Genomic DNA, 25,846 nt, shown 5'->3' on the forward strand with positions numbered 1-25,846 from the left:
AAACCTCCTACATCTATATTAAGTATTAAATTACGTAATTCTGATTGTCTTATACAGTGTAAATGTCCGATTATTAAAGAGTCCTCTGAAGGAATAATTTTCGATAATCATTTAAAATGGAACCAACACATTAATTACCTTTGTAATAAATTACGTACAATAGTATATTATTTTGTTTTATTGAGGAATTACTTGTCAATAAGTTTATTACGTACAATATATTTAACTTTATTTCAATCGGTAATTATGTATGGAATTATAGGATGTGGTAGCTCATTTAAATCCAATTTTAATCCACTTTATTTATTACAGAAGAAAATAATTAAAATATGTCTTCATAAACCTATTGATTTTCCATCTCAAAATTTGTTTATAGACTTTAATGTACTTAACGTAAGACAAATTTATTATATTGTATTAATAAAATTCATACATTAAAAATCGAAATAATTTTGAATTGTATTCTCATATTTATGAAATGAAAGGTATGAATTCTTTAAGATTGTTTGAACCAAAATGCGACACTGTTACAGTATTTAATCATAGTAGTAATTTAGGCCCAAGAATATATAACAAATTTATATTTAAATATCCTAATCTTGTCAATTCTAATAGTCCTAGTAATAAATTTAAAAAGTTATGTATGGATTTTATAAAAATTGAAAAATTGTAAATTTAAATTTATATACTATAATTGCAAATTGTATTGTATAATTTTATTAATTATAATTGTATTGTATAATTATTAATTTAACTTCAGGAATCCGACCCTGAGCACGAGTTCTACTCTTTCAGGGACGAGGTAAAGTTTCTCTGTATATTTTATATTTTATGTTACAATTATTAGCAAAATAATAAATAAATAAATAAATACATAAATAAATAAATAAATAAATAAATAAATAAATAAATAAATAAATAAATAAATAAATAAATAAATAAATAAGTAAATAAATAAATAAATGAAAGTGCGGACAGAGAGAGTGATATCCCAGTTCTTCTTCTAGCAGTTCTATGGATACAGCGCTAGAAATCAGTAATATTGAGGAATTAAACAAAAGTTTGATGTCAATAGAATCCCCTATCAAGAAAAGAAAGCTACAACAAAAACGATACTCCCATGAAAAGTTTCAAAAAGTAAAAGGCTCTCTAACAAGTAAAGTTTTTCATGTAGAAGATGCATCGTCATCCCTTCTAAAGTCAGCCATATTTTACTTTTGACGGAATGCAAAGAAAATGTACAACCTGAAAATTACATAGTTATTGCAGACTTTTCTGAAAATTATTCATTTGTAATACAAGATTCAGTACAAGGTGTGCATTGGAACAAATGCCAAGACACAATACATCCTTTCGTAGTATATTTCAAAGGAGACACAGAAATTCGTCACAAAAGGATTGTCGTCATCTCAGAAAGCATGAAACATGACACCGATTCCTTTCACTTTTTTCAATCCGAAGCAATCAATTTCTTAAAACAAGTATTCAACGAAAAGAAAAAAATCATTTACTTTCCCGATGGATCAAGTTAACAATACAAAACCAAAAAGAATTTTAAAAATAATTGCTTACATGAAGACGATTATGGAATTAGTGCTGAATGACACTTCTTTGCAACGTCGCAGGGTAAAGGTGCATGTGGTGGCATTGGAGGAACTGTTAAAAGACTTGCCACGAGAGCAGCTTGTACAAGATACTATAACAACACAAAAAAACTCTTTGATTGGTCACAAAAAACATTTCTAAAGTGCCATTTATATGTTGTCAATTGAATAAGCACAAAAACCACACTGAAAATTTGCAGGCCAATACCACAATCTAAAACCAATAACTGGTACATTAAAATTACATTCTTTCATTCCATTGTCAAAAACTGAAGATTTAGTAAAACGATTTTCTTTCAAGAAAGAAGGTAGGCGAATGAAAATTTAAAGTGTAATGTGAATGAAAACAAATGTTTAAAAAGCATAATGTACAAATATTTTAAGATATCATAATAAGTAAATTGGCAGTGTTTCCTCGAGTGACTTGATCTGTACTGGGTGTAATGTTGCAACGTTCAGTCGATCATCCAGCGCCGATAAACCTCCCAGCGCGCTTCAACGCTTCCCGTCCACTGCTGCTGCACCGACCGCTACACATTGTGTCGTATGCAATTAAATTTCCATTAAACTATTGGATATCTCATTCTGATTTTTTCTGGAATTGTTAAGAATACTTCAGTGCATCTAGTAGGCATTTTTGTAGATTTTTAATACGCTATTTCACATTGATATCTAAGTTTTAAGAATTCAATCATAAAAAAATATTTGTAATAATTATATTAAAATTAGTTAGTAAATATTCAACAGAAGACAGTACTTTAAGCTTTTAAATGCATTTTTCAAAAAAATTTTAACATCAATATTCTCGGAAATATGACGCTTTAAATGTTGCATTGTGCGACATCTTTTTAAAGATATTTAACATGCAATATTTTAAAAACATGTGGACTTAGGAGGAAATAAAAATACACTTGTTGGTTTATTACACTCATAGAGTTGGTAAAAAAAATATAAACGCAATCAGAAATATGAAGGTCAAAATGTGTATAATTTTGTGCGATTTAACGTGGAATGACTCTATTAAATGTATGATTTGTTCACAAGTATTACGAGAAAAACAGTTGTATAACATAAAACAGCATTATATGCTACTAAAATAAATATGTTTTATTTAACGACGCTCGCAACTGCAGAGGTTATATCAGCGTCGCCGGATGTGCCGGAATTTTGTCCCGCAGGAGTTCTTTTACATGCCAGTAAATCTACCGACATGAGCCTGTCGCATTTAAGCACACTTAAATGTCATCGACCTGGCCCGGGATCGAACCCGCAAGCTTGGGCATAGAAGGCCAGCGCTATATCAACTTGCCAACCAGATCGACTTATGCTACTATCTGTTACTCTTGAAACATCAAAAGGCTAAGTATTGTTATTGTTATTGTTATTATTTTTTTTTTCTTTGTACGTCGATCCTTTCTCAGCAGATGCACGAATAATGCTGTTAGATCTTCAATTTAAACTCACATATTTACAATGTAATGTTAAATGAAAGCTACATGTAAGGACTTTACAAATGTTGAACTTTTCAAATCTTTATTATTTTAATGTACCGAAGTACATATGATATTTCCATGCAGATATTCTGCTTCATCATACGATGAAAGAGTAATAGAACAGAGAAAAATTCTCTCCGGCGCCGGGATTTGAACCCGGGTCTTCAGCTCTACGTGCTGATGCTTTATCCACTAAGCCACACCGGATACCCACCCCGGCGTCGGAAAGAATCGTCTCAGATTAAGTTCCAACTCTTGGGTTCCCTCTAGTGGCGGCCCTCTGCACTACGTCATAGATGTCTATGAACGTAGGACTGAAGTCCACGCATGTGCTGAGGTGCACTCGTTATGAATGACTAGTTGGCCGGGATCCGACGGAATAAGCGCCGTCTTAAATCACGAAGTGATTTACGCATATCATATTATTATTTTAATGTACCGAAGTACATATGATATTTCCATGCAGATATTCTGCGTCATCATACGATGAAAGAGTAATGGAACAGAGAAAAATTCTCTCCGGCACGTAAAGCTGAAAACCCGGGTTCAAATCCCGGCGCCGGAGAGATAATGTGTCCTATGTTTTCTTATTCATTTCTTTCTTCGTTACACGTACTAAACATTAGTTTGTAACTTTATACTGTATAAAATTATATATAGGTGCTTGACGTGAAAAAAATGAAAATCCGTTAATAAGTCAGACAGTTACTTCACTTCCCCTTCGGGTGTCAGCCTCCCTCCACAGGTGCTATGCAGTGCAGTGTATGCAAGTTGCAAGTTACTACCTGTTCCACTTCACGTTACCTCTCGGAGTGATGTCGCTACCGTCTCTGTTTACATCAGAACTACGGTGACTGCGGGCAGCAAGCGGAGTTGCAGGGGTAGGAAACATGGTACAGTACGTGTTGCAATGTTATAGACAGTATGTAGGTTCTCGCATACCATGCAACAGTAGAATGGAAGCGATCATAGTATAACAGGATTCCTTGACGTCTGTAGTACCTGTCAAAGTCATCTAGCTCTACTACTTTTGTGCGTAGTGGGTTTTTACCGGGAGTTGATATTTGAATTCCTAGTTTTTCTGCTCTTTCACACTCTTTCCCAATTGTTTTTATTGTTTTTTTCGCTTACCCCAACGATTTTGCTGCTCTTTCTACTGCTTTTACTAAAGGTAGAATGAGACTCTCCCTTTTTTTCTCTCTACAAAATTTCAATACGTTATAAATTATCTTGCTGCTTTGAAAATTCTACACTTTCGGGGATGGTTTCTTCTTTGGAGGAGTTTCCATATTTTGTCACAATTTCAATCCTTCCCTGAAAATTCCACACAGTACATTAGGCTATCTTATGGATTCGGTTATATGAAAACTAAACTGAACTTGATTGAATTCACAGTGTATTCAATGATACTACAACTAAATAAATCACTAATGTAGTATTAGAATGCGTCAACGGCATGTAAACACGAAACGTTTCATTCAATACACAGCATATTAAAAGATATTGCAACTAAATGAATCACTAATGCAATATTAAAATGCTTCAGTGGAGTATAAATACGTACCGTTCGATTCAATGCACAGTGTATTCAATGATAATACAACTAAATAATTCACTAATGCAGTATTAAAATGCTTAAACGGTTTGTAGACACGTCCCTCAAGCTGCTCTAGTCTAGACTGATAGACTAATATTCTCTCGCGACTGTACAGTGTATGACGTAGCAGATGGTTCACGAAGACGTCGTGGGTAAAGTGAGCTGAAACGGGTTTAAGCCCTGGTTTCCAAGAGCCATGCATATCCCGTTAGGTAATGCGGGGACGGGATTTCGTTTCCACGCAAAGACATCTCTTATGGACCTTACGTTATGATGGTTTCCAATACGTCACGCCGCTGCGCATACTCAGTCTGCGCAAGATTGCGTCACGGTCCGCTTGAACAGCCGGCAAGGCATCTGACTGAGGGATTGTTAAAAATATGGCATCCCATTTCAACTATGTTATGGATGAAAAATTGGTAGATTTGGTACGGAACCATCCAATATTGTACAATTTATTCAATAATAATTATAAAAACATGGCAGTAAAAGAGAATGTGTGGCAGATGATTGCCGACACGTTGGGAAAATCTAGTAAGTTTAATTACTTACATACTTACTGGCTTTTAAGGAACCCGGAGGTTCATTGCCGCCCTCACATAAGCCCGCCATTAGTCCCTATCCTGAGCAAGATGAATCCAGTCTCTACTATCATATCCCGCCTCCCTCAAATCCATTTTAATATTATCTTCCCACCTACGTCTCGGCCTCCCCAAAGGTCTTTTTCCCTCCGGCCTCCCAACTAACACTCTATATGCATTTCTGGAATCGCCCATACGTGCTACGTGTCCTGCCCATCTCAAACATGTGGATTTTATGTTCCTAATTATGTCAGGTGAAGAATACAATGCGTGCAGTTCTGCGTTGTGTAACTTTCTCCATTCTCCTGTAACTTCATCCCTCTTAGCCCCAAATATTTTCCTAAGTACCTTATTCTCAAACACCCTTAATCTCTGTTCCTCTCTCAAAGTGAGAGTCCAAGTTTCACAACCATACAGAACAACAGGTAATATAACTGTTTTATAAATTATAAATTTCAGATTTTTTGACAGAAGACTAGATGACAAAAGCTTCTCAACCGAATAATAACAGGCATTTCCCATATTTATTCTGCGTTTAATTTCTTCCCGATTGTCATTTATATTTGTTACTGTTGCTCCAAGATATTTGAATTTTTCCACCTCTTCGAAAGATAAATCTCCAATTTTTATACTTCCATTTCGTACAATATTCTGGTCACGAGACATAATCATATACTTAGTCTTTTCGGGATTTACTTCCAATCCTATCGCTTTACTTGCTTCAACTAGAATTTCCGCGTTTTCCCTAATCGTTTGTGGATTTTCCCCTAGCATATTCACGTCATCCGCATAGACAAGAAGCTGATGTAACCCATTCAACTCCAAACCCTGTCTATTATCCTGAACTTTCCTAATGGCATATTCTAGAGCGAAGTTAAAAAGTAAAGGTGATAGTGCATCTCCCTGCTTTTGCCCGCAGTGAATTGGAAAAGCATCAGATAGAAACTGGCCAATACGAACTCTGCTGTAAGTTTCACTAAGACACATTTTAATTAATCGAACTAGTTTCTTGGGAATATCAAATTCAATGAGAATATTATACAGGCTGTCTCAAAATACGGGGCATAATTTCAGGTATGTATTTCCCACATGTAGGCAATCAAAATAGTTCATTACAACATGTGTCCGGAAATGCTTTATTTCCGAGTTATGGCCTTCACAACATTGAAATTCACCGGAACCTTTTTCTTTCCGCAGATCGTTGCCGTCAAAGGAGACATTAAGAGGGCACTCTGACAGTTCATTCAGAGGCGAAGGTTACATTCAGTGTTGTATAGGCGTTAGACTGTGCGACATGTATTCAATTATTGCTGCAATGCTGCGCTGGCAATGCTGCGCTGGCTCGTCGTTTGTACCAGGAGAGGTACCCACAGCGACAATGTCCAGATCGGAATACATTTGTACGTCTCCATTACCGTCTGTGTGAGTATGGAAAATTTAACTCTCCTGGTTTGGGAAGGGGACGACCAAGATCTACAAATCCAGAAGTATAGGAGGAGATTCTGGAGGCTGTGAACATGACTCCTTCTATCAGCACACGAAGGGTAGCGTTGCAAGTCAATGTTCCTCATTGGTTTATTCGTCTCCGGTGCCTGATTTTGAATCCCTTCAGAATCGAATTGTGGCATGTTCTGAGGACATACGCAATATTCCTGGAGTTTGGGATCGTGTTCGCAGGTCAATGAGACATCGATGTGAGGTCTGTATTGAAGCAGGAGATGGACATTTTGAACATCTTCTGTAATGACAACGACCTGCGGAAAGAAAAACGTTCCGGTGAATTTCAATGTTGTGAAGAACCATAACTCGGAAATGAAGCATTTCCGGACACATGTTGTAATGAACTATTTTGATTGTCTACATGTGGGAAATACAAACCTGAAATTATGCCCCATATTTTTGAAACACCCTGTATAAAACTTCTCTCTTAACCGAGTCATACGCCTTTTTGAAATCTATGAATAACTGATGTACTGTACCCTTATACTCCCATTTTTTCTCCAATATCTGTCGAATAGAAAAAATGTGATCAATAGTCGATCTATTACGCCTAAAACCACACTGATGATCCCCAATAATTTCATCTACATATGGAGTTAATCTTTTCAAAAGGATATTGGACAAAATTTTGTACGACGTCAACAAAAGTGATATTCCTCGAAAGTTACTACAGTTAGTCTTGTCCCCCTTCTTAAAAATAGGTACGATTATGGACTCCTTCCATTGTTCTGGTACAATTTCCTTTTCCCAAATTGCAAGTACAAGTTTATAGATTTCGCTAGATAATGCTTTTCCACCCTCTTGTATTAATTCTGCTGGAATTCAGTCTCTGACTTAGAAAGACTGTGAATTCAGTACCCAATAATAATTACAGTTCACAGATAATTAAAAAAAAAACTGTCATGCTAATTGTAGTAATGCTTTGTAATATTACTTGCAATAATGGAAGTAAACGGTCAATTAGAACAACTTAATTTATACTGTGACAATAATGATTTAAAAACAACTGTCTTTAACGATATCACCTCTTGCAACAATTACACTTGTAACTCGTTTCATGATTTCAAATTTATTCATTTAAACATACGTAGCATAAACAGAAATTTCCTGGAATTATGTGCATTATTACAAAGCTTCACTCATGATTTTGACATTATCATTTTAACGATTTTGGATATGATATTAATGGATACAATAAATTGGTAAAAGTTAATAAATACAATAAATGCGATGGAATAGTAATATACTTTAAAAATAGCATTGATATTAGTGTAATAGAAGCTTAAATTGAGCACTGTAATTCACTTCATTTTAAGATTAAGCTTGATAAGAGTGAAATTTTTTTCACCGCCATTTATAGATCCCCTAAAAACAATAAAAATGATTTCATAGACAATTTAGAGCAGTATTTATCCAATTTAGAAGGTTGTCGCAACCATATTATTGTTGGAAACATAAACATAGACATATTAGAAAATAGTATAGATTTAATTGGCAGTAAATATATGAATGTTCTCCATGAATATGGTTTTGTAAATTATTATTGAAATGCCGTCACTAGGCCTTCAATAATTTCTGGCACATGCATCGACCATATATTTCTAAAAACTCAAAATAATTAATTATAGCTTCATACCTGGCGTTCTATCGTGCTATTACCGATCATTATATTGTTTTTAGTTTATTAATGTCTAACAATGAATACAATTCCAGGCCGTCTGTTACTCTCTCATCACAAAATATGCAACAAATTAATTATCCTGATTTGATTACAGATTTTCTAAAAGAAACCTGGGAATCGGTCTATAATTGTAATGATGCCAATGCCTGTTTTCAAATTTTCTACAATTTAATCATAAAGTATATAGCTAAACATACTATTATAATCAGTAATCAGAAAATTTCTAATAAATCCAAGAAAATAAAACCCTGGATCACGGCCGGCATTATTAATTCTATTCGTACAAGAGACAAACTTGCTTTAAAAGTTAAAAAGAATCCAAGTAACGTACAACTAAAAAAATACTACAGAGCATATAGAAATATGTTAACTCTTATCATTAGAAAAACGAAAATTAAATATTATGAATCCAAATTTTATAGATACAAAAATGAACCTAAAAAATTCTGGCAAGTTATAAATGAAGCTACAGATGTAAATGTACAAAATAAACAGCCAATCAAGGAGTTAAAAAACGATAAGGGTGAAATATTAAATTGCAGAAAAGAGATTGCAAACGAATTTAATAATTATTTTTCAGAGATAGGACACAAATTTACTTCTAACATTAATAAGTCAAATTTTAACTCTTCACTACAAAATGAGACACAAGATGAACATTTAGCTTCCTCCATGTTTCTTTTCCCTGTAACTGAAGATGAAATTATTATTTTGGTTAAGAAGTTAAAAAATAATGTTGCTCCTGGTATAGATGGAATTAAGAATAATACTTTCAAAATTATTATCAAATATTTATTAAAACCCATGGTTCATATTTTTAACTTATGTTTTGTGCAAGGTATATTCTCAGATGTTTTGAAATGTGCCATAGTAATTCCAATATACAAATCTGGAGATAAAAATAATTTAAATAACTATAGACCAATATCTTTACTTCCAACATTTTCCAAATTGCTTGAAAAATGTTTAAAGAATAGATTAATAAATTATTTAGAAAAACATAAAATCCTCTCTAAAAATCAGTTTGGTTTCCGCAATAATATTTCTACTGATGATGCTCTTATAAATGTTACTGGAAAAATTATCAATGAACTAGATATCGGAAACAAATGTTTGGGTATTTTCTTGGATCTACGGAAAGCTTTTGACACTATCAATCATAATTTACTTTTGGACAAACTACATACTATTGGAGTTAGAGGTATAGTTTTAAAATTATTCCAATCATATTTTAGTAACAGAAGGCAAATGACCAAAATTGAAGATCAATTTAGTGAATACAAATATATTGATATAGGTGTACCGCAAGGAACAATTTTGGGACCTATTTTATTTATAATATATGTTAATGATCTGCTAAATATAAATTTAGAAAAATTTAATGGATCTATATATTCATATGCGGATGATACAGTAGTTATTTTCAATGGTTTTTCTTGGCAGGAAGCATATAGAAATGCTAATATAGGTGCTAACATTGTTAAAAAATGGCTTAATTCCAACTTCCTTTCTTTAAATATATCTAAATCAACTTTAGTTCCTTTTTCGTTAACAGCTGCCAGTGTTCAAAATTTAAAATTTAGCGATAAATATAGACTAATAATACACAGTGAAAATTGTTTAGATCCCAAAAGTTGTAAATGTCCACCTTCGAAAGAAGCCACGTATGTCAAATATCTGGGTATCATTATTGATCAGAATTTAAAATGGCCTCATCACATTACTTATCTTTGTAAGAGGCTTCGTAAAACAATTTATAAATTCGTTAATCTTCGATACTACTTACCTATTAGAGTTCTACGAAATGTTTATTTGGCCATTATTCAGTCTATCATTCAATATGGTATAATTGTTTGGGGTGGAAGTACAAAAATTAATCTTAGTCCGTTAAATTTACTACAAAAGCGAATAATTAAAATTTGTTTGAAGAAACGTTTCGATTATCCAACTAAATTAATTTATTCTGAATTTAATGTATTTAATATTGAACAAATTTATAAGTATACGCTGTTAAAATTTTATCATAAAAATCGTAATAAGTTTGTATTACAGGCACACAATTATGACACAAGACGAAATATTAATTCAACATTAGTAGAACCTAAATGTCTCACATCTGCTGGTCTAAAGCATTGCATAAATTTTTGCCCTCGGTTGTACAATGCTTTAACTAAATTACACCCAGAACTTCTAACATGTAACCCACTAACATATAACAAGAAGATTAGAAACGTGTTAATATCTTCAATTTGATTAAATAAATTTATAGCCTATGTGTATGAATTAATCAACCTATATTATATTTGTATTCTATAATTTTGAAATATATTAGTCCTACTTTTCACGTGCGATATTATTCTTTTCTAGTGTTAATATTATATTATATAATTCCATTGCCGCTGTAATTATATTTTATTTTCTATTTTATTTTACTTATTTATTTATATTATTATTATTTTTTATTTTAATATTATATCTGAACTGCGACCGAGCCCGAGAGCTGCTCATTCGGTCTCAAATTTTGTTAATACTACTGTATCTTCTTTTTATATTGCTTGTATTATTTTATTTGTATTTCTCTTTGTTTGTTTTGTAATTATATTTCTTTATTCTGTATATATATATATATATATATATATATATATATATATATATATATATAAATTTGATCAATATCTGGAGACTTGTACTTTTTCAGATTTTCTATCGCAATTTCGACTTCAGAAAGTGTGGATTCCGGTATGAATGGCTCAGCAGTTTGTATTTGAATTTCGTACTGATCATTTCTATTTGGCCTATGTATATTTAGTAGTTGCCCAAAATAGTTTTTCCATCTGTTCAGGATTGAATGAGAGTCTGTAAGGAAGTTACCATTCTCATCCTTGATCATGTTTACCCTTGCCTGATATGCTTTTTTAAAGTCCTTTATACCCTTATATAAATCTCGAATGTTTTTATTCTTACTATTTGTTTCTACCTTATTCAGTTTTTCCTTCAAGTAATCTCTCTTTTTATTCCTAAGTGTACGACTTGCTTCCCATCTTTCATTGAAATAATTATCTCTATTCTCCACAATTGGATCCTGTAAGAATTTCAATTTTGCCTGTTTCCTTCTATCTACTACAATGAAACAATCTTCATCAAACCATGGTGTCTTTTTCTTAGTTTCATGATAACCTATGCTCTGCTCAGCTGCAATTTTAATATTTACTCGGATATTGTCCCACACGCTATTAACATATAACTCTTCCTCAGCTTCGTCAGTAGTTGCTAAAGCAGCAAACCTATTTGAAATTTCAACCTGATAACGTGGCTTAGTTTCCTCGTGCTTTAGTTTCAAAATATTGAATCTACTAATATTTCTAGTAAGTTTACTGTAACATAATAATTCGATTGTTGTTGTTATTACATATTTTTATAGGTTATCCTGGCTGTTTAATTTAGCACAAAACTAAAAATATATAATCAGAAATAGTGATGATTAATCTTTATAGTATTACCCTCAATTTGAATTTATGTCACATTACTTCTTCATTAATTTTTTTGTTAAATCAGACATTCGGATACCTTCTATGCGAGATTATTTAATGGTAACTCAATTCTTGAATTTCTACAAGTTTATTTTGATATAATTAACAGAACCATATTTCTTATACACAATAAAATGTACTCATTGCTGCTGTTTCTACAGTAAATAACTAGATTGAAAATAATAATACACTACAATTTAATTACTAACGTGGGTAAAACATAGAGCAATAAAGGTAACAAAATGTTACTATTTAAAACATGTGTTGAAGATGGAAAATGCATTTAGCCTACTTGGACAGCCTACATGTGTGAAAGCAATTTTTCGCTATACTTCAGAATACCGCGTAAGTACTTACGTACAAAGACTGTGCAAATTAAAAATAATTAAAATACATGTTTTTATTGATGGCACAAAGGTAGGTAAATACATAAGTATATAAAAAAGATATATCCCCTGGACTAAAATTAAATAATTCAACAAAGCAATAACGACATAGGCCTATGTACTTACGCGGTATTCAACACTTGTGACCTGATTTAACTGCCATGTGACTTGACCTTTACTAAAGAAATATTTGCAAAAAGTGTCTCTAATAACGTATGACTCAAATGTGGAATTTCCACCTTGCCTTCCCATTGGTAATTATGCTTTGGTAATTGTGCATCCTGTTCATTTGTTACCTCAATATTGTGTGAAATACATTCATTACGTAGAAGATTGTGGATGATACAGGATGCTATAACAATGTCATCCACTGCTTCAGGATTGACAGCAATGGGGGTAAAAAATACTCGGAACACTTGACACAGGATTCCAAAAGCATTCTCAACTGTTCTTCTTGCTCGACAGTGACGACAATTGCATATGGCCTTTTTATGTCAGACTTTGATTGTTCTCTGGGATATGGCCTCATCATTGATGTTGTTAGTTTAAATGCCTCATCACCAAGAATGACATGTGGCAGAACTGTACCTGTACCTGGCAATGGCATTGGTTCAGGGAATTTAATTGTTTCGTTATGTATTGATTTCCCTAAATTTGATTTGTTAAATATACCAGCATCTCCTTCCTTTCCATATGACCCAATATCTACAGCCAAGAATCTACACTTTGCATCTACGAGAGCAAGTAAGACGATCGAGAAATAATCTTTATAATTGAAGTAGAGAGATCCAGAATTATCAGGCCTCAAAGTTCGTACGTGTTTCCCATCTATTGAAGCACAGGCATTAGGAAAATTCCAGATTTCAAGAAAATCTTTTGCCGAATTTTTTAGTACTTCTTTGTTAGGGAACGGTATATCAAGATCCATCATCCTAGAACAAATTGCTTTCAAAATGTCTCTAATGATTTTACTGATCCAACTGTGAGAAATCCTGTACTTAAAATGCTAAGGATCTGTTACTTTCCCCAGTTGCCAGGAATCTGAAAATGTAAACAGACCTAATTAATATGAGAATATAATAAAAATTAAACTATCAGTTTCAGAATGCAAGGGAAGATGGAGAACAATCAGAGATTCATATAGAAAAACTAAAAATAAAATGAAGATGGCTAGCACATCTGGGTCTGTAGCTTTCACAAAATCCAAATATAACAATGAAAACTTAAGATTCTTAGACGAGTGTTTCAAGGAAAGGCCGTAAGTACATTATGCGATACCGGTATTTATTTTCTCTTTATTTTTAACAGTATCAATTGATACTTATAATTACTATATTTTATAATTTAAACCCAATTACAATTTCTCGCTGTAATGAGGTTATCATTTTTATTTCACATCTCATATCAGAGCTATGAGTCTATTACATGGGTGCTAAAGTAAGTTGTTTTATGCATTTTAGAACGAAAAGTAGCTTCCCGGAATCGAGTTCTCTTCTAGAAGTAACAGATGTGAGCCAACCAAGCAATAGCACCATCATAAATACTGAATTACAAATACCGGTATTTGAAATTGTAGAGAATGTCACAGGGAATGAAGAATTGGGGATAGAGATACAAGACATTAACGATAAAGATGACGGCGAAGAAAGGGGACAACCAACTGATGATGAACAGAACCAAGAACCGTCATGTAAAAAGCAAAAATGTTCTAAAGAAAAAATGTTCCTAGAAATTAAAAAAAGTCGTGAAGAAAGAAATGTTTTTATAAAAAAACTTCTTGGAAGTAGGATGAAAAGAGAAAATGATCCTATTGATTGTTTCCTAAAAAGCATGGGTGAGACAGTAAAGACATTTCCGCCACATCTAATTGCTGAAACAAGATTGAAAATTTGTGAACTAGTCACACAGATGGAGCTACGCTCATTAAAAGAAAAAAAAATGTTATGAGTTTAGTAAGCGAGGAAAATATTAATTAATAATTGTTAATAGGTTACAGGATTTGTGTTAGTGATTATTCGTCATTTTCATTACCTTAGAGTTAGACACAGCTTTTCTTGAGCGGATATGGGTTTTGGTACTCGATTGCTTCTAGGAGTGGTTATGTCATCTTTTATGGATGCTAGAATTGTCATAAATAATGTCGAGAAACTCTAAAATATTCTCTGAATTTTGTTTCGTTATCAATAAGATGTTTCTTAATGAAGACATTGAAGATGCCTTCTTCTTTCCTTTTTTTAAATAGTTCATTAGGGCTGTCCCTAATTGCACTTATTATTAAAACTTCTTCCACGTCTGCCTCATGTTCAAACAAACAAATAAGTGCAAGATCTATGTTGTCAGCCATCTCGATTTACAACGACGCAATGACATGCTGTTATAAAAACCAGTCCACGCCGTCATAAAAACCAGATCGCGCTGTTTACCGCAAGCGTGAACAGAATTTCACGCATGGTACGTGGAATTCGTGGCTGTTGGAAACCACCGCTTTACACAGTGGCTCGGCGCACATCAAGTTTTCGCCAAGTCTACGGCTCTTCGCGAATGGCAATGGAGGGACTCGTCACAATGGTGTACAGCAGCTACCTACACATAGTATACGATCTAGCGGGTAAGTTGAAAGATTTTTTTTAATGTTGTCTACAAACCCAGTGATACCTTTCGTTTCTACTACAACTATGAAGTCGCAAACATAGATTAACACTGTGTGTAAAGCAATAGAGGAAGATCGACACTGTGAGGAAAATCTTCATCTAGTTGACAAGCAATTTGTTTGATAAAGAAAAATGTTTTTCTCATTATTTCTACGTTTAAAGGGGAAAACAATGCCGTTACTTACTTTTGATATAGTACAGGTTATCACTAACATTTTTAAGATTTAAATTTCTTTAAATCGGAACCCAGAGTTTTCTCATCAGATTCCGATTTTATGAAAAAAAAATTGTCTGAAACATGTTTTATCAAACTCTTGTTAAAGATGTCTTCTAAAGACCCCGGATGTTCATAACCGCACTCACATAATCCCGCCATCGATCTCTATCCTGAGCAAGATTAATCCATTCCCTAGCATCATATTCCACAACCCTTAAAATTATTTTAATATTATCCTCCAACCTACATCTCCGCCTCCACAAAGGTCTCAATTCCAAAACCTCTCTGTTTTCCTGTACTTTCCTAATGGCATATTCTAGAGCAGACCCGCACAAACGGCGGGAGAGTCGTCTAACAGCTCGCCGAAAAGGTACGTCGGATTGATGTAGGTCTGCTATAGGTAGAGGATAGTCCACGCACCTATCTGGTGTAGTGTGTATTATCAGTGTCTATTTCACTTTGCCTACCTACGATTAGTCTACATAATGGACGAATCTAAAAGACGGAAAACTGATCATCAGGCAAATTCTTTCCATACTGCATGGGAAAATGCTTATTTTTTCACAGCAGCTGGCGTCAATACTCAGTGCCCTATCTCCCACAAATGTTTGAAAGAAAGAGAAAAACATAATATAATGCGTCATTACTAGTCCACACATACAGATACAATGGTTTTGTTGGTGAAGATCTCAGCAAAAAGGTTTATGAGTTGAAAGTTGCATTATTACATGAGGTAGGGTACGTTAGAATTGATGTACATTTTGTACGAGATCACCCCTTCTTCCAGTCCGCCCTTTTACAGAGCGCAGCCAATATCTGCATTCCGCTCGCGAGCTGTGAGCCGACTCGAAGAGCGCAAACCTTGTGCAGGCCTGTTCTAGAGCAAAGATAAAAAGTAAAGATGATAGTGAATTAGACAAGCGTCAGACAGAAATTGGCCTACACGGACTCTACTGTACGTTTCACTGAGACATCTTAATTATTCCAACCAGTTTCTTGGAAATAACAAATTCAACAAGAATGCTATATAAAACTTCTCTTAACCAAGCCCTATGCCTTTTCGAAATGTATGAATAACTGATGTCTTTTTCATACTTTCTTCAATGTCTGTCGAATATAAAAAGTCTGATCAATTGTCGATATATTACGCCTAAAATTATATTGAATGTTAAATGTTATGGTTTATTTAACGACGCTCGCATCCGCAGAGGTTATATCAGCGTCGCCGGATGTGCCGGAATTTTGTCCCTCGGAGTTCTTTTACATGCCAGTAAATCTACTGACATGAGTCTGTCGCATTTAAGCACACTTAAATGCCATCAACCTGGCCCGGGATCGAACCCGCAACCTTGGACATAGAAGGCCAGCACTATACCAACTCGCCAACCAGGTCGACAATTATATTGATAATCCCCAATAATTTCATCTACATATGGAATTAATCTTCTCAAAAGAATATTGGACAATATTTTGTACGACGTCAATAAAAGTAATATTCCTCGAAAGTTACTGCAATTAGTCTTTTCCCCCTCCTTAAATAGGCTTACAGGTACAATTATGGACTCAATTGTTCCGGTATAATTTTCTTTTCCCAAATAGCAAGTAGCCTACAAGCTTAAAAATTTCACAGATAATGCATTTCCACCCTCTTGTTCTGCTAAAATTTATCGATACCTGGAGACTTGTGCTTTTTCAGATTTTCTATCGCAATTTCGACTTCAGTGAGTGTGGGTTCGTATATACATTGCTCAGCACTTTGTATTTCAATTTCGTCCCGATCATTTCTATTTGGGCTCTGTACAGTTAATAGTTGCCCAAAATAGTTTTTCAATCTGTTTAGAATGAAATGAGAATCTGCAAGGAAGTCACCCCTCTCATCCTTCATCACGTTTACCCTTGCCTCATATTCTTTCTCGAATTCTTTTATGTCCTCACATAAATCTCTAATGTTTTTATTCCTGTTTATTTCTACCTCATTCAGTTTTCCTTTAAGTCATCTCTCTTTTTGTTCCTAAGTGTACGATTTGCTTCCCGTCTTTCATTCAAATAATTATCTCTATTCGCCTAGACAGGATCCTGTAAGAATTTCAATTTTGCCTGTTTCCTTCTTTCTACTACCATGCAACAATCTTCATTAAACCACGGTTTCTTTTTCTTAGTTTCGTAACAACCTATGATCTTATTTTTATAAGATATTTAACAAAATTGTAAGACGTGAGTACAAGGCAATACTTTGAAAGATTGTAATTTAGATTTCGTTTGCCTTTAAAATATACATAAGCGAATCCCACTATAAGCAGAATAGTCAGACTGATTTTATCTTCAACGTAAACGTAATCTATTGTGAACTTAAACACAGAAGTCCGATTTTCTCCTCTTAACTTTCACATAAACTTCATTCCAGCCTAGCTTTTGTACTGCAGATGAAATGAGAGAAACATGAAGTATGTTTGTGGAGTAATAGAGGGACACGAGAGTAGGTACCACGAGAAAAACGCTCCGTAAAATCTGCTATGTCTACCAATGTTCGTAGCAAACTTCTTATATAAGATTGTTTTAATAATATTCACTTCAGAAAAACACGTTTACAAGTTGCATTGCAAGTTGGGGACGGGTTTACAAGAGCATCTAAGGTGAAATCGGTCTATTTTATAAGATTACACTCTCCTAGTTCATCGCTCGAATCGCACACATGGATCTGGACTTACTAGATTTGTTCTCTCTGAACTCTATAGATGGCTAGGTGATTATAGCGCAAAATTTTGGCCTGAAATTTTGTGCCGAAAAGTGTGTGTAGCACCTACAATAGATGGCATATTCGAGTAAATTTCAATAAAACAGGTTTTAATGTGGCAATTAAATGCAGGATACTTAGAAATTAATTCTTATATGTACCTAAAACCTGTAGAGAATTTTAAGTAACTTGGTTGCTTAATTAAAACGAATGGGTAAAAATGAAAGTCTCGGAAAGAGTGTGTCATGCAAAAACAGCAATAACGGCCTTGAACAGCTTATGGTGGAATAAAGTCATATAACAATATAAAATTACTTATTGGGAGATTAGTAGAAACAGTAGATAGTTATGGATGTGAGGTATGGATATTGAGAATATAGGATGAACGAGAGATATGAGAGTGGAAATAAACTATTTGAGGCGTAGTTCAGTTATCTCAAGGCAGGAAATTACAGTATTAAGAATGAGGAAATAAGGAGGAGATTAGGGGTGGAAAAATATATTTTAGATAGGATAGCGAGAAGACAATTCCAATGATTTGGACACCCTCGTGTGAGTGAGAAGAGATTGTCGGAGAAGGTATATAGGGTTATGCAAAGAAATACATAATTGCAATTGAAATTGAACGATGGAATTTTGGATATAAGTTGGACACGTCAAGCCTTGTATTTAGAAAGAAACATTTTCTATGAAAGCAATGTATTTTTTTCGACTATTTTTGTACGAATTTGACATTATCGAGAGTATTTCCAAATTAAATTATCTCGTGCTCTCTATATAATCTGAAAGAGTATAACTTTTATGCAATAGACCTACTTTATTTGTTTTATACAGAAGCATTAGAATTATGATTAGTATGGTAACAATTTTATTATTGATACATTTTGTTAATCCTTGTGAGAGAAAAAGTTATATTGATTAAATCAACTTTATAACATAAAATGAGATAATTGAGGCCCTTATAATAGGATTTGATGACAGAAAACGAACTTAACAAGTAGTGTGTATGTGCACATTTTAATAAAACTCATCGAATCTAACGCTTATTTCTGAGTCAACTGTGGGAAGAACAGGCGTGGAATTCAGAGAACATGAGAAAGTCAGACATACAAAGATCTGGTAGATTGCCCACTAACGATTTGAAACCTGAAATTATTATTAGGCTTTTTTCATTTAAATAACATTAAGCAGAAATATTAATTTTTATAGAATGAATAATTAACAGTACATGAAAAAGATATCATTATAAAGTTGGTCTTTAATTTCATCTCCTTCCATTTCAAGTACGGGACGGAGAAGGACGGAGGTGACAGTTGCTGGAAAATATATTTTCCCGTGTTATTGGAAACATTGTTCGGCTTGGTTAAGTGGTCATGATTTTAGTATAATGTAATAATATAAGAAGAAACAACTAACACTAGTATTATTCAACTGTATTGAACCAAATCTAGCATTAAATTTATATTATTTATATCGCTAAATAACGAAAACAGAATGTATATTTAACTTGAATATTGTTTATATCGCTAAAGAACAATAAGGAAATATAAATGAAAAGTTTATTATTATATATAACGCTAAAAGAGCGATAACAGAATATAAATGCTAACTTGAATATTATTTATGTCATTAAAGAACGATAACAGAACACAAATGATAATTTGAATAATATTTATATCGCTAAAGAACGATAACAGAATACAAATGATAACTTGAATAGTGTTTATATCGCTAAAGAACGATAACAGAATATAAATTATAATGTGAATATTATTTATATCGCTGAAGAACGATAACAGAATATAAATCATATCTTGAATATCATTTATATCGCTAAACAACGATGAAAGAGTACAAATGATGACGTGAATATTATTTATTTCACTAAAGGAACGATAACAAAATTTAAATAACTTGAATTTTATTTTATTTTATTGGGTTATTTTACGACGTTGTATCAACATCTAGATTATTTAGCGTCTGAATGAAATGAAGGTGATAATGCCAGTGAAGTGAGTCCGGGGTCTAGCACTGAAAGTTACCCAGCATTTGCTCGTAATGGGTTGAGGGAAAACCCCGGAAAAAACCTCAACCAGGTAAGTTGCCCGACCGGGATTCGAACCCGGGCCACTTGGTTTCGTGGCCAGACGCGCTGACCGTTACTCCACAGGTGTGGACAATAACTTGAATATTATTTATATCGATAAAGAACGATAACAGAATATTAATGGTAACTTGAATATTATTTATAACGCTAAAGAACGATAAGAGAATACAAATTATAATTTGAATATTACTTATATCGCTAAAGAACGAATAAAAAATAAAATGAAAACTTGAACAAGGCCCGAACTCGCAAGCTCCGAATCATTAAGCGAGCACTCTACCGGTGGTCTCCGAGACACAGGTGTGGAAGGATTCTATAGTTCCGGAACTACTTCTACAAGGACATGGATCGTGTAACATCGCCGTGTCCCGAAATGAACTTAGAAAATATTCGCTGTTCACGAGTGCGGCCACTTGTTTTTTGACAACTGTGCATCTACTGACCTGCCACTGTTTCCACGCAATTGACATGAACGTTTACTATTTTACCCATGACAAAACGAAAAATCGATTTTATTTTGACTTACATTTCCCATGTAAACACCTCAAATAAAGAACTAGAGCCTTCAAACAAATGACAGTCCTATATACAACGGATTCATCAACAGGTCTGACTTGTGGAAAAAATCACGTTTGAAATCAGGACTAGTCTAACCGCTTATCAATAATCAAGGTTTTAAACTGAATTAAAGCAGTGTTGACCAGAATTATTTTAATCTCTAATTATTCGATTAAGTACTAAAATTTAGGGCTTTCATCTAACTCACGTTATATTATGCAACTGTAATGCACTACACAAAATTTACTAAACCACACTTTATAAACAATAATTTTGTATTACACCTCGTAATCGACATGTACGATCGCTCCAAAGTGGCGCACAATGTTTTCAAAGTATCACTTGGGCACATCTGCGCATGCGTTATAGCATCTCGATCAGTTCACATAGTGCACAATACGGAAAATAATATTGTATTATGTAAAGCCTTTTCCTCCGTCCCTAACTTTATTACCTACATTATCCTGGAAAACGAAATGGTTGAATTTAATTGATTGACCTTTAAATTAGCTCATTTTAATCACTTATATAAGCGGTCATCAGCACACTGCACCCTCGGGCTAGCGTCACTTACCCGCGGAGAAGACACTGAACTATGGTGCAATCGTAGCTGCTGGCGGGTATGCTCTCTACCTCTTCCTGCTGCACGACGGGGCACAACATGTTGCTCCGCTTACTCTTTACCCATTTCCGCGAGTGCTGACGGCCACTGACATATTAAGAAATACACACATCACTTTTAATTAGGTATATCCGTCAACGTTTAGTAGTATGATACACAACAGCTCTAATCTTGCATGTAAAAGCGTAGAATAGATGGTTAATGCATAGAGAAAGTAATCTAAATATTGCGAGTTCGATTCCAGTCTATTATCTTTTTTTTTTTTTTTTTTCCTTTGTTCAAAATAAATGTTCTACTTCATCTCATACATTATTATAGATGACGTCTTTGGCTCGTATGTTTAAAAATAACATTTTGCTAAAAGTTAGGTAATTAATGTTAATGTTTAATTCTTTAATCTTTATTATGACAAATGAGCTAATTTCTTTTGTGTGTTATAATGGAATATTTGAATAACATTTAAAAACAGTGAACCTATAATCTTATATTGTTATAATTGTCGCTAGATGGTAACAGAACTTTGGTTATTATCATTCATGAATTGGCGAAGTTCAGAGAAATGTCAGCAGTTTTAGTTCTTGTGAGTGCAGGGTTCTCGGCAACTGAGGCCGGTCGGAGACATGGCGTTCTTGCTTTACAGCTAGGCCATGGATAAATATATAATATATATTATCCATGGGTAGGCCATGGATGAATATATAATAGGATGCGAAACTTACTGAGTTTCCTGTAACACATACTAGAGGCGCTGTTGTAGAAATTGATCTTGCTGCCACCTGTTGGGAGGAGGGACGTTATTACAGTACATCTAGCAGCGCATCAAGTAGCGAAAAGAGTAACTAATTACTCCATGCATTTAGCAGCGCACCTGGTGACGAAAATGTTAAACTGTACAGAAAGTATTCCCTCCCACCCTCATCGATATTCAAGACTAACCCAATTTAAAATAAAACATTTACATTATTTTTTATTCCTCACAGCATCTTCTACTGAAAATTCTTACCGGAGCCAAGATAAAAGAGACGATCTATTTTACACTACCCAATTAAAATATAACCAGACAGAGACAAAAAAATAAAGCAAAAGGTATTGTATTCTTTAGATATTTATTGTACAGCGCAATGGAAAAGTCTGCAAGAACTACTTAAATAGTTCAATTTATTATATTACTATTACTTTACAATACATTCAACAACACTATTTTTACAACGTCCATAAACATCACTGTTTAACATACACTGCTTATACACACGTAGTATCACTTTATGTTCACTTATTAGCAAGTTTCTGTCTGCCATCTTGTCTCTTCGAGCAATATCTCGAACGGATAAATAGAGAACTCTGGGTAATGTACCCAACACTAGTTTTAATGTTCACCACCTACGACGTTGGGTGCTGATCATCTAATTTCAGCCCCCCGCCGCCAGATGGTGCTGACCGCAGTTTCGCATCCTATTATATATTTATCCATGGCTAGGCAATGGGCCAAGCTTTATCAGGATAGTGCTCAGGTAGCAAAGAGACATTCTACAGGCCGCCCATGCATCTCTTAACAGGGAGAAAGATGAGGCCCTCTTGGCAGCAGTTGAGGTGAACCTCCTTCAATCTGCTGTCAGACTGAGGACTTTGTCTCTATTTTCTGGTTCGGTGCAGACTGTTCGCAACCGACTTAGAAATGCGGGACTTAAAACTACGTCACCGCTGAAAAGGTCTATTTGACAGATGCTGAAATATTTTAAGAATGCTTTTATTTCAGTTTGTTTCTAACTGTAGTGCGAAACTGTAAACCTGTGAAGTGCCATCGTGTTATGTAATGTTGTGAAGAAATTAATTCAGTTATCACTTTAACACAATCCTCCGCTTTCAATATTAACATAATGTGAAAACTAAATTCCTGTTAAATAATTGACTTACACGGCTTTTAATATTCACCAAAAAACAGCAAAGTGCTAAAGTTAGCAGATCTGGCTAATTCAACTTGGATGTTTATAGCAAAAAAAAAAAAAACAAAAAAACAAAACAAAACAAAAAACAACTGGTTGTGTGGATGAGATATGGAGAAGTGTTCTTCTGCTTCTTGTGCGTTCTATTCCGAGATGAACATAACTAGTCAAAAGGGGTCTTACAGATTTACTACACTTAGGGCTAAAGAATAAAATAAAACACAAAAAATCAAAGGTTCGTATGAATAACGTCTTTAGTTTGTCTGTGCTGGTTAAAGACATTATTCAAATCCAGTTAAACTTACATTACAGACTCGCGATTGCAAAACACGAGTAAGCTGAAGAAAACATATGTCCTAAATTTAATAATAAATTGCATACAATTTTAAGCAGCAGTAGATTTTGTATAACAAGGTACGATAAATCCGACGACTTAGAATACAGGGGCGTGTTTCGTTCACTTCAGTTCTCAGTTAGATAAAGACTTAAAATGTTAAAAGAGCACTTAACCAAGTCAACAGCATTTAAGGGTACTTCTAAAATCATTCAAAACGAGTTGCTTGACTGCATGTTCAAAGTGTACCATGTAGAAGTAAAAAAGAACTAATGATTATAGACTATGTTTCTATCATTGTTTACCATACGACAGATGTTCCAACTTCTCCTACTATTACGTTACGAGCCACCGGCGTAGCTCTGTCGACTAAGGAGTTTGCCTGCCGATCCGGAGGTGTGCTCGGGCGCAGATTCGATTTCCACTTGGGCTGATTATCTGGTTGGTTTTTTCCGAGGTTTTCGCCAATCGTAAGGCAAATGTCAGGTAATCTATGGCGAATTCTCGCCCTCATCTCGCCAAATATCATAGGCCTATCACCAATTCCATCGACGCTAAATAACCTCGTAGGCTGATACAGCGTCGTTAAATAACCAAGTAAATAAATAAATTACCTTACATTACTGATGAAATGCCTGTCTATTAACCGACAAGTGTGTGTTTTTCCTCTAATTTGTCTAGACTTTGTGTATAGTTGTATAGCTAAATTTTGGTAAGTTTAATAACGATAATGATAATAATAATAATAATAATAATAATAATAATAATAATGTCATTATTGTTACTGTTTATAATTATCCTTATCTCTGGCACTAGGCATTAAATGTTTATGAGCGGCCACTACATAAAAAGTGTAACCTCGAGAAGAGAACAGGTTGAGCGGGATTGCAAGGACACAACACTTCAAACCTTTTCCTTTTCCATTTGTTCATTACATAGAAAAGATACAATTTTCTTGCCCCTATAAGCAAGATATCTGACTTCATGTTTTGTAAGTACTGGTTGAAGAAATACATGTAATTACATGCATACTTCGCACGAAAACATGACGAGCTTCCCTCATACCCTTCACCAGTTAACTGCAGGCACGCGCAAGGGATAAACCCTTAGCCGAGTTGCCAATTCTTGAAGTCATTGTGATTTGCGAACGTTTTTCAAACTGTGTTCTGTGAAATCGCGATTTTCAGTGAGACTATATTATCTTTGTAAATATACCTTAATTTATAATTACTAAAACAAAATTGGTATAAAAATGAACAAACTTATTTTAAAAACATTTTATATTTATATTTTCACTAACATGTTTTGCCTAATTCATTCATTCATTCATTCATTTATTTTATTCCATAGATCTTACATGAGCAATGAAGCTTTAAGATGTGGAACATGTCAACATTTTACATTATTACAATTACAATTTTTACAAATTTTTATAGTTTTACAATTTAGTAATTTTCTACAATTTTTACAATGTTGTACAATTTTTTTTTTTTACATTTTGGCGAGATGTAGTGAGATGAAATGAGGTCCGAGGATTCGCCAAAATATTACCCGGCATTTGCCTTTTCGGTGGGGGAAACCTCGGAAAAACCCAACCAGGTAATCAAATCAAAGGGGGTAATCAAATCAAAGGTGTTGATGCCAAGGACTCGCCACAGACCATCCGGCTTCAGTCCCACGGCTGTGGAGAACCTCGGAAGAAACCAAAGTCCAAAGGGGGATCCAACCCAAGCCCGAACGCAGCTCCGGAACAGCAGCCCAGCGAGTCTGCCGACTGAGCTACATCGATGGCTCTACTAAAAGTATACAATACATAGCCAATCAGATTATTAAATTTACAAACGCAAACGATCATTCATAAGTTGAGCTATATTATAATACAAAACAATTTAATTAAATTTAAGATATAAACAATTCAACCAGTTGTGATATACAGAAATTGATAATACATATCATGCAAACTACTTCAAATTACAAACACAAACAATTTATCAGTAGAGCTATATAGATTACTATTCAATTTAAAGCATATACAATTCATCGGCCAAAACTATACAAATATATACAATACAAAGTAGCATACTTTCATTAAGCTATACAAATTTGTGCAATTAATATCAAGTAGATTAATTCAATTTATAATCATAAACAATTCATCAGCTGAGCTATACATATTACCATTCAATTTACAGTAGGTCTATACAATTCATCAGTAGAGCTACACAGACTAGTAATCATTTTAAGAACATATACAATTCATCAGCCAAACTATACAAACATATACAATCAAATTAGTTCAATTTACAAA

General features: G+C 34.0%; 1 protein-coding gene across 5 annotated transcripts in view; it reads left to right on the forward strand.

Moving 5' to 3' along the window:
- The first annotated feature begins 14,787 nt into the window (after positions 1-14,787).
- Positions 14,788-25,846, forward strand: part of LOC138710595 (very long chain fatty acid elongase 7-like) — a 73,057-nt gene continuing 61,998 nt past the window's right edge. For 3 of the 5 annotated variants that reach the window (XR_011335276.1, XM_069841594.1, XM_069841595.1), the window contains exon 1: positions 14,788-14,980. Coding sequence is in view for 4 of the 5 variants with exons in the window: in XM_069841594.1 (XP_069697695.1) it covers positions 14,821-14,980 (160 nt within the window). In the remaining variant the exon portion in view is untranslated. Of the gene's footprint in view, positions 14,981-15,346; positions 15,611-25,846 lie in introns of all 5 variants that reach the window. The other 2 variants (XM_069841592.1, XM_069841591.1) reach the window with 2 other exon arrangements.

This window comes from Periplaneta americana, chromosome 12 (assembly GCF_040183065.1).
Source record: "Periplaneta americana isolate PAMFEO1 chromosome 12, P.americana_PAMFEO1_priV1, whole genome shotgun sequence".
NCBI classification, from domain to species: domain Eukaryota; kingdom Metazoa; phylum Arthropoda; class Insecta; order Blattodea; family Blattidae; genus Periplaneta; species Periplaneta americana.